We start from the raw sequence: 11102 nt of genomic DNA on the forward strand, positions 1-11102 counted from the left end.
TATATATATATAAATTAGTGCAGCCAAACGATTAATCGCATCTAAAATAAAAGTTTTTGTTTACATAATATATGTATGTGTACTGTATATTTATTATGTATATATAAATACGCACACATGCATGTATATATTTCAGAAAAATGTTATTTTATACATTAAATATATTTATTTATAATATAAATTATATGAATATAAATATTAGGGCTGTCGCGGTGAAGGAATTTCCCTTGCGGTAATTTTGAGTGGCTCAATAGCATGGTATGCGGTATTATCGCATACCATATTATTCTGTGTGTGTATGTGTTACGATATAATGAGGTCATATTCAGAAACCAATTAAACCAAATCCAAATAGCTTGAAACAGGAAGTGAAGTAAACAAGAGAATGACAAAATAATGATCCACATAACAGAACATAAACCTGACAATAAGATTGTTAGCCTATATGTATAACAGTTCGTTCTGATCCTCGAATCCGACTGGACAAGAGACTTTCTATTGATATTTCCACCTAGACGGGCTGTCAGTCAGTGCAGTTACATTGTTGCGCCACAAGGTGGTGGAAAGGGACTGTCTTTGAGTGAGTCTTTAAACCGTTCACAGTTCAAAAACGCTGATTCATTCAAAGAGAGACAAAATCAAAAACGCTGCTGAAATCATTTTAACTTTGAGCACCACGTTAGAAGGCTCAGCTGACAGAGATTTGGCTTTCCTTGGACATGACTACCTATTTTCACAAATATATATGACTCGCAAGTAATCGCACATGCTCAGTTGATCTGTCTGTTTAGGCTCCTTAGTGCAAATCTACAGAGCCTCAGTACAAATCAGCATGGTACACATTATGTTATCATTACTAACTTATTTAATATTCAGTACACATGCACGAAGTATAAAACGAGAAGGGCATAACCCTATGAAAAAAGAAAACACGCAGTATTGCGGTTATCGCGACAGCCCTAATAAATATAGACATGTAAATATTTTCAAAATATATACTGTATGTGTGTGTATTTAAAAATACATAATAAATATGCACACACACATATATTAAGCAAACTAATTTTGAATCGATTAATCGCAATTAATCGTTTTGCAGCCCTACAATTGACACAAAATACGTTTGAATTGCTAAAAATACTAAAACTGAAATAATACATATTTTTTTTTAACTAATGAAAATTATAAAAGCACAAAATACAAAAAAAAAAACTCAAATTGTATAGATATACATATATTTTTTTAATTCTCTGATTCGGGAATGGTGTTTTGAAGCCCCAAATAGAGTAGGTAAGGGCCGAGGGCAAATGATGCTTGACACTGAGAGGTGTGTATGTATATGTCATATGGTGATAGCCAGCAAAGTATAACAATGCTGAAAAGGCTCAAATGAAGTTGTTTAGCAATTGTTTTGTTCTCAAAGAGAGACAGAGCACTTGAGAAAGTGTGTATGTTCGGAAGACATATGAAATGACGTTTTCCTCTTCAAGATGGTGAGATGTTCTCCGCTTTCAAAACCATTTCTTATTTATAACACATTATTATATTTACAGGTTCATCGATAGCGAGTGAGTCAGTTATTCTGAGAGGCTGCTCAATTAATTAAACATAAAACATCATAATTCATCAATAAACGCTTTGTTAAACATAATAAAAGCATTCAGCATTAAATAGCAGATCTGTGGCATGTGCGAATTTTCATTTCCACGATGCTGCCTGTAGAGATGTAGATGTTTTGGGCTTCAAACCTACTTAAGAATCAATAAAAAAAAATAATAATAATTAAAAATAAATTTTTTATATCTAAAACCTCTCCTGGACCCAAAATGACTGTGTGAGAGAATAAAAAAAAAAAAATATATATATATATATAAAAAGAAAAGTTAAAATTATGTGCCTCAGGGATGGTGAGTAAACAGTGGAAGATGATGAAATGACAAAATATAATCTCTTCAAAAAAAAAAAAAAACCTTCGCCAAACCACAGGTATTACAATAAAAAGGGAAAAAATCAGTTGAATTAAAAACCTCCAAGTCTATTCTTCAGGTTAAGAGAGCCATACAAACGCTCACAGCTCACATGATGCATGTTAAATGTCTGGTTAACCTGTACATTTGGCTCAGAGTACATTTAAACCATTACATATATATATATCCGGCGAAACCAATGAGGTTGCGAGGTTCTCGGCTGGGTGCTCCACAGGGTAAAATCATGAAGACATGAACAAAACAGCTGTCACAATAAATACATACCCATATCAACAGGACATTAGCATATTCATGAGTGTAAATATAGCCCCTCCCTTGCCCGACAAACAAAAACAGCGTTTGAGCATGATGACTGGACGGTTAAGGTAAAGCGGGAAGTCTTAATAGATCAAATGAATGAAAATGTGAATCCCTGAAGGGACATTAGATAAAAATCATGAGTTGGATAAGATGGCAAAGAGACAGACAGTATTAATAATTGCACTGGAAGGGCGGAGACAGAGGAGGTGCCAGGGCAAGCAGACATGCTATTGGCCAGTGAAGCCCCGCCCCTGATGTGTGCCACAGCCATGTGAGCAACCAATGGCCAGCAGCTGTTATCTTTGGGAGGTGGAGTCAAAGGGACTAAAGGGGTGTGGCCTGATTAAGGAGTGAGGTCATGAAGAACTTTAATGCTGCGTTCCATTCAACTTGAGAAAGATTCCAGCTAGTGCAATCGAAGGCCACTTAAAGACATTTCACATCATACAAACAAAAGTATGAATGATTTAAAGTTCCTACATCATAAATTTATATATGAATGTTTTAAGCTGTGTAAAACGTGATTTGTTGATAAGCATACACCTGTAAAACATGCTTGCATTGCCATTTTGCTTCTTTATACACTAAAAGTTTAGAATAATTACAATTTATTAATGTTTTCGAAAGAAGCCTCTTCGGCTCACCAAGGCTGGAATTATTTGATCAAAAATACAGCAAAAACAGTAATATTGTGAAACATCATTACAATTTAACTTTTATCTGTTGTCTATTTTAATATATTTTAAAATGTCATTTACATTTATATTCTTTTGAAACCTTGATACACTACCATTCAGGTAAAAGTGACAGTAAAGATATTTATGCTACAAAAGATTTCTGTCTTTTGAACTTTCTATTCATCGGATTCCTGAATAAAAATCAAGGTTTCAGCAGCAAAACAGTTTTTTGCATTGATGATGATAAGAACCATTATTAATAACTGAGCACCAATCATAATTAAGCAGCAAATCGGCATATTAGAATGATTTCTGAAGGAGTAATGATGCTGAAAATTCAGATTTGCATCACAGGAATAAATAACATTTTAAAACATGCTTAAAAATATTCAGTAGAAAACAGTTATTTTAAATTGTAATAACATTCCACAATCTTACTGTATTTAATTAAATGAAAATACAGTAATAATATTCCACAATTTTACTGTATTTTTATTTAATTAAATGCAGCCTTAGCGAGCAAAATAGACTTCTTTCAAAACATTAAAAATCTTAAATGTTCCCAACTTTTGACCAGTAGTATACATCATCTTTCCAGCATCAAGCTATATATAGCAGGAATATGAATGGAACGCAGCACTGTTGTGGTACCAAAAATTCAGCTCATTTTACAGACCACATTCCCAGGGTTTTAGTTTGAGGAAAGGTGAGGAAATCGGAACAACTGACACATACATACACTCACTCGCACAGGCTGAAAGAAACGTTAGCGCCGTTCAGCAGCGATGAAGAGCCGTAAAGCAAAATGATATATGCAGATCATATTCACCTCCTTATAAAATAACAGACAGGTAATAAATCTAAATGCCATAATATTTCACTGATTCGCTGTTAAAGTTCCTCTCTACAGCAGGAGAATTTAGGCCGAGAGGTCTCTATAGCCTCTTCCTCTGTTCCTCTCTTTGTTTTGTGTCTGTCTCTCATCTGTCTCACTCTAGGGTGGTTCATGGAGAGTAGGCTGTAGTTTTCCGCACATATGGCTGCTGTTTGCCCTGCACCACTGAGTCCTCCTTCCATACTTTACGAATCTGCAGTCATACAAACAAACATGTGAAAAACAAAAGCAAAAACATGTTAGACTCGGTGAAGGGATGGATTCATGCCCTCTAATTAAAATCTTTTTAAACTCTAACTAACCCTGGGTTATCTTCTTTTTATTTTTAGTGACCCTGGACCACAAAACCAGTCTTAAGGGTCAGAAATTGAGATTTATACATCAAAGCTGAATAAATAAGCTTTCAATTGATGTATGGTTTGTTAGGATAGGACAATATTTGGATGAGATGCAACTATTTGAAAATCTGGAATCTGAGGGTGCAAAAAAATCTAAATATTGAGAAAATTGCCTTTAAAGTTGTCCAAATGAAGTCCTTAGCAATGAATATTACTAATCAAAAATTAAGTTTTGATATATTTACAGTAGGAAATTTACTAAATATCTTCATGGAACATGATCTTTACTTAATATCCTAATGATTTTTGGCATAAAAGAAAAATCGATCATTTTGACCCATACAATGTATTTTTGGCTATTGCTACAAATATACCCCAGCGACTTAAAACTGATTTTGTGCTCCACGGTCACATTTTACACCAGTGTTGCTTCAGTTATATTTATATATACGATTATAGTATTTATTAATATTTTGAATTAGCTGTTATTTTTTCATTTTAATTGGAAAGTTCTAGCAATTCTGTTATGTGCTTTTGTCATTTTTATTAGTTTCTGTTTTCTTTTTTTTTTATTTAAGTTTTTAGTTTTAGAATGTTTTGCTTTAGCGACTTATTTTACAAGTTGTCAAGGCAACATTTCAATTTTTAAAAAAGTTTTTTATGTTTAAATTTGTCACCTAATATACATTTTATTTCAGCTTTATTCCAATTCACAAAAATGCTTTTTATTAGTTTTAGTTTTGCAGTGGAAAAACTGCCAAAAATTGTTATGTTTTTCTCAACAATCAAGATTTGCATGAAGGTTATCTCTGTCGGTTTGTGAATTGTATTAGGTTTTTGTGTGTGTGTTTGCACCTCATTTTGCAGACAATTCTAACTTAAAGGTGGCACACGTAGGTTCATGCATGTGTAAACTGAAATAAAAGTCGGACTTCAACACTTCATTCAGAGGAAATCACACTTGTGCAGTATTAAACTGTTTTAAATGTCAAAGGCAATTCATTCTAGATCTCTTCAGTCACACACTGTTAATGCACTCAACTAGTACTCCGTCTCACCCTCAGAAAGACAAACCCTTCTCCAGGAAAACACATCTGTGAGGAAACATTCAGAAAAGGTTCATATTCACGTCATATTTCATCTCAGCACTTAGGAATAAAGATCAGGAGCACCAAACATGATTGTGTGGACGTGGCACATACTATGCAATCATGTTTAATGAATGCATACTTTGCTTTTACACATTTTTATGATGTTTTTGTAAAGCATTTGCTTTTTCCAGGGTTATTTCTTCTTTTTAAGACTCAATATCAAGTACAAGTGTTGAGATTGAATACAGTGTCAACAAATAATACAGCTAAAGAAGCAAAAAGGCAGTCTTTGTCTAACACGCGTTACACAAATATATTTTGTGAAAAGGAAATGATACTATTTTATGCGACTTGTAAACTGGTTATTATTACTAGCGCTTGACTAGTGGTTACGAAAAAGTTTTTTCGGGGGAAAAACACTAGCATAATTTGACCTTAAGTTCATTTACATATGAAAACATTACAAAAACTTGTATGTGTCTCCTCTTATATGTGTGTGTTGCATTTGTCTATACATTTAGTTGGAGTGTTCTAACATGCATTGCTACTCAAAATGACAAGATACTACCGCCATATTAAACTATGGTGGGCTAATATCTAAAACCATCATGTGCTAAGACACATACAATCATTTAGTCATTCAGTTTCAGAAAAAAAGTCTAAAAAGTCACATTGTTGGCTTGGAGAGATTCAGGATCTCACACACACACACACACACACACACACACCCTAGCCGTCTCCTTCAGTATTCATATACACAAACACACTTCTGAGATCACAGGACCTAAAACTTTGGGTCATATGTAGGTTATGGCACCTTTGGCGTTGGAGTCCAGAAAGACCTCGACGTAGGATGAGGGGACGTAACCCTCCTCTTCCTCGTTTCTTCTAATACGCGTCCATCCATCACCTTTGTCTTCCTCTATTACATACAAGAGCTCACCCTCCGTTACTGAGATGGTGCCTTCATTAACACCTACAGAGAAAATTGGAAGAAAATCAATCAATCAATCCATCAATAAATAATTCAAATATGTATATACAGTGCAGTTTACAAGTTTGTGGTCAGTAGGATTAGTTCATGTTTTTAAAAGAAGCCTCTTATGCTCATCAGAGCCACAATTATGTGATAAAAAATACAGTAAAATCAGTAATATTGTGAAATATTATTACAATTCAAAATAGGTGTTTTCTATTCGAATATATTTCAAATATAATTTATTCCTGTGATGCAAAGCTGAATTTTCAGCATCATTACTCCAGTCTTCAGTGTCACGTGATCTTTCAGAAATCCTTCTAATATGCTGATTTACTGCTCAACAAACATTTCTTCTTTTTATTATTATTAATAATAATGTTGAAAACGATTGTGCTGCTTCATATTTTTGTGAAAACGCAGATACTTTTTTCAGAATAAGTTGATGAGCAGAAACAAAAATCTTTTGTAATATTTTCAATGTATGTACTATCACTTTTGATCAATTTAATGTGTCCTTGATGAATAAAAGTATTAATTTCTTTAAAAACTATTACTGGCCTCAATATGGTAGCACTTACTATAAGGTTCCATTACTTAACATGAGTTGATGCATTAACTAACAATTTACTTTCAGTATTTATTAGTTAACAAAAATACAAATGTTCATTGTTAGTTCATACATTGATAGATACATTAATAAAAGTTCAAACAAACTAAAATGAAATGCTTAACAAGTATTTTTCATGATTATTTATAATGGAATGGAATCAAATGGAATCTTATTGTAAAGTGTTCCTACACATATATGAAGAAATCACTTTTTGGAGGTTTTATTACTTAAGTACTTAAGTGCTTTGTTGATAAAACACAGTGAGGCAGCTCACTAGGGTTTGAAATGGAGCCCATATTTTTGTTTAATTATGTATTTATATGGTTTATTATGCATTTATACATGAATTACCTTCAAACGGGTAGAGGGCTTTGCAGGTGCCGATGGTGGGTAGTATTTCTTCATCTGCATCATCAAATTCATCTCCAGACTCCGCCGTTTCGGGCTGGACTTTACTCTGGACCTCAGAACTCGGTTCCTCTGTATAACTGCCATCCGGACTGCTCCATCACACACACGCACACACACACACGTACACAATAACTATAGCACCTGTTTGCAAAGTACTGTGACTGCAAATTGACTGTAAGTGTATGTATATGTTACTATGAACAATAATAATAATCTTATTTGATAATGTTGTGTGTGTGAGAGTGTGTACCTCTCTCTATCCTGTGCGCAGTTGTTGTTGGTGGTGGGTGGTGTGCTGTTTTGGGTCTCGTACAGGGCACTCGTCCTCCGTGGAGGGTCACTCTTTACAGGCATCCTTCCTTCGACCTCCGCTAACCAGCCCTAAAACACACACACACACACACACACACACTCATTTCCACTTAACTGAAGCTCTCATCCAGGCCTGTGCTGCATTAAATGACACGCACCTCGAATTTCTGAGCCTCCGCCTGCAGTTTCTCAATGTTGTGGGCGATCTCTGCTAACCGAGGGTCCACGCTGTTGGGATCCCCCATCTGTGGGTTCTTTATGTACACTTCCTTCATTTTAGTCAAAGCATCTCTGCAGAGAAAAAATACATATATACATTTTGCTGAATAAAACCTGTCAAACTCTGGCCTAGTCAAAAAATATTCCAGAAGGATTATTGTAGTGCATTTTCTACTGAAATGTCATAATAGGGATTCTTGATTTCTATGTTATATTCTTGAGTCCTACTGAATATTGCATATCTTTTTCAAAACTCAATTCATATCGTATTGAATAATGTTATGCTGCTGGAAACTTAAAGATGGCTAAAGTTATAGAATTTATTTCAATTGGATTTCTTTTAGAAATAAAGTAATGATGGAAATATATAAATATGCATGCAAATAAATAAGTAAAATAATAAATAAGCATGTAAATAAATAAATTAAATTGTTAATTAATAAAGGTTGCAAATGTATGCAAATAAATAAAATAAGTAAATAAATATGTAAATAAATACAATAAGTAAGTAAATAAATAAATACATAAAAAATTAAATAAAACAAGAAAGTAATTGGTAGGCAGGAATCGTATAAAAATCTGAAAAAGTGTACAATCTGCTATAAAAGTATCAAGCTGACAAAGTCTTTTGACTTTTTAAAGAGTCTTTATTACTGTCTATGTATCCACTAGGATTTTTGACTAGTCAGTGTATGACAGGATATAGGAGTTTGTGTGTGTTTGTCCATGTCTGTGTACCTCTGGTCCATCTCTTTCTGTATGTCTTTATTGATGTCGTCAATCTTCGACTGAAGCTTCTTCCTTCTCTGCTCTGGAGGAAGATGACTGAAGTCCTCAGGATTTGAACCCTATGAGGAGACAGAGAGGATGACAGACAAACAGTGAGTATCTGCCCTTAAAATAACGGACACTGTCCTGTTCTGCCAATACATAAACTAATATGCATATGTATAAACGGGGCGGGTCAAACCAGGACACATCCAATCACATCAAGTGGCTATTAAAGAATCTTCTGTTCCTGTCATCTTGTTGGCTAGCTGCCTTTGGGAAGGAGCCAATCAGCTTTCAAATCAAGTGTTTATCAAAGGCAAACCAGATGAGATCATTAAATCTAAGATCAATGATTAACCTATTCAGTCCAATGCCAACAACAACATCGATTAAACAGTTCTCATAAAATAAACTCTTATCTTGCTCACTCATCTTTGAAATCTGATTCTGGTTGATCAGAGAGATTTTGTTTGGATCTGTCCTTATGTGCCCTCTTTCTCGCTCGCTCTAATATCCTGTTCCTGTCTACATTAAAGGGGTCATATGATGCTTTTTTAAAGATCATTATTTATCCTGATTGAACACTCCATCACTGCTTTTTCCACATTAGTTCTCTCTGACGGGCATTATTTGCCATTATTTCAACCACATGGTGGCGCTAAAGAGCCGTGAATTTGGGGAGGTTTAACCAAATTTTTAACCCTATGAAGCCTAATGTATCATATTTGATACACACATTTAAGGCCTCATATTTAAATGATCAACATGATTAAAATTCTACACAATCTACTATATGCCTTCTGTCATCTGATGGATACTTTGTTTAACAAAGTAAAAAGCCTTTTAGTATAAATGAGGTCATGGTACATGTCTTTTTGCTGTGTGAAATCTTAGTAAGCGTGTGGATAACTTTTATATTGATAGCAATATTTCAAGATGAACACATTATTATTATTATTATTTGTTAATCTATCAGTCATCATTGTACTGCATCGCATTATATGTTTTGATCATAAATCTATGCATTTAAATATCATCTTACTCAGACAAATTACTGGGAGATTTAGAGTGAAAACTGATATTTGCATACATTTTATGTAAGTATTCTGCTATACTGTTTATAAAGATCTCATTGATTTACAAGCTATCAGAATTTCATCTTACTTTTTGGCCATATAAATATAAGAAGCTGCACCAAATTGCATATTTTTGCTCCGTTTGAGGCTGAATGAATTTTTTTCTTCCTCATGTATGAGCTCCATATTATTATCTATTTATCATCCATATGAGCCACAAGAGACTGAGTTATCAAATATGATACTCAACAAATAACACATATGCAAACTTTTATTTTAAGATTTGATCAAATGTTCAATAAACTGTTCCAAAAAAAAAAAGTTTGGACTGAATAGGTGACTATCTTTCTACAGTCCTGCCCACAGGTCAATGCAAATGCTAAAAGGTCAAAGGTCACATGGCAGGCACATCGACCTTACCCCTTCTTCCACATCACCATACTGTCATGCAACAATAAACAACCAGATTTATCTGAGCATGCATTGCACTGTCACTCAAAATACAGTTAAATAAAACCACAAAATCAGTCCAGGCAAATTTTAAAAATTAATAATCAAGATCTACACAAGCACAATATACATGCTACACTCACTGTTGTACTCACCCTCTTCAAAACAAAATAAAATGTTAATTATGTAACATTTTGATTCTTTACAAATAAAAATAGATCTAAATAAAATAAAACCAACTCAAAGAAATTATATGGATCAAAATATGCATATCTATAAACAGATTGATGTTTAAATATAATCAAACATTACCTGCAGTGTAATAGTCAACTAAATCATACTACACCCTGACGATATATTGAGGTCTTATGAAGCGAAATGATTGGTCTGTGCAAGAAACGGAACATTATTTCCAACATTATTACCTCTAATTCATAGCTTCAGGCAAACAGGGAAATCGGATTCTTTTCCACAAACTGCTTCTTTCGGATAGTTCATTTAAATGAACTAGTTCAATTCACTCATTTGTTTACGTAATCATGCAATGATGTATATGCAATTATATTAGTAAGCACCCAATAATGATGGGAAACGTGGATGTTTTACATGTTCAGAGCATATAGTGAATAAACTTGTCTCCATCAACTCGCCTTTTTACATAAACAATGAGAAACCATAAAACTTTCATTTGGCCCCTTCGTTCAAGTGCTTAGCTCACGTTTGCACATATCAGCGGCTCATTGGTCTTCGGTCCGAGCCAAGCGGCGTCAGATCTGGAGCCCTGAATGAGTTGCCAAAAACCAGCATTACAGGATCATATACACTGATATTTTGGCTCGTTCTGAGTCTGAAAGTGAGTTTTGATTGAGTAACTTGTAGATCTGTGCTGCTCGAGTCGTGAACTGTTTCAGACCGTTCAGTCCGATGTGGTGAACTGGTTTATTCAGTTCACTAAAAAGAATCAGTTCAAAAGAATGATTTGTTC

The 11102-nt window shown here is 34.1% G+C and overlaps 2 protein-coding genes across 2 annotated transcripts in view; both read right to left on the reverse strand.

The window, feature by feature from the left end:
- LOC107585432 (centromere protein T-like) overlaps positions 1-2256 on the reverse strand; it is an 8208-nt gene extending 5952 nt beyond the window's left edge. Inside the window, exon 1 of the mRNA XM_016272450.1 lies at positions 2253-2256. Within this exon, the coding sequence (XP_016127936.1) occupies positions 2253-2256 (4 nt within the window). The remainder of the gene's footprint in view (positions 1-2252) is intronic.
- A 3349-nt stretch (positions 2257-5605) lies between these two features.
- Positions 5606-11102, reverse strand: part of LOC107585433 (formin-binding protein 1-like) — a 53724-nt gene continuing 48227 nt past the window's right edge. Inside the window, exons 12-16 of the mRNA XM_016272451.1 lie at positions 8559-8668; positions 7760-7892; positions 7540-7670; positions 7230-7381; positions 5606-6265 (exon numbers count right to left, since the gene is read on the reverse strand). Coding sequence (XP_016127937.1) covers positions 6087-6265; positions 7230-7381; positions 7540-7670; positions 7760-7892; positions 8559-8668 — 705 coding nt within the window. The 3' untranslated portion in view covers positions 5606-6086. The remainder of the gene's footprint in view (positions 6266-7229; positions 7382-7539; positions 7671-7759; positions 7893-8558; positions 8669-11102) is intronic.

Source organism: Sinocyclocheilus grahami, unplaced genomic scaffold (genome assembly GCF_001515645.1).
Source record: "Sinocyclocheilus grahami isolate Dianchi unplaced genomic scaffold, SAMN03320097.WGS_v1.1 scaffold70.1, whole genome shotgun sequence".
In the NCBI taxonomy this organism is placed as follows: domain Eukaryota; kingdom Metazoa; phylum Chordata; class Actinopteri; order Cypriniformes; family Cyprinidae; genus Sinocyclocheilus; species Sinocyclocheilus grahami.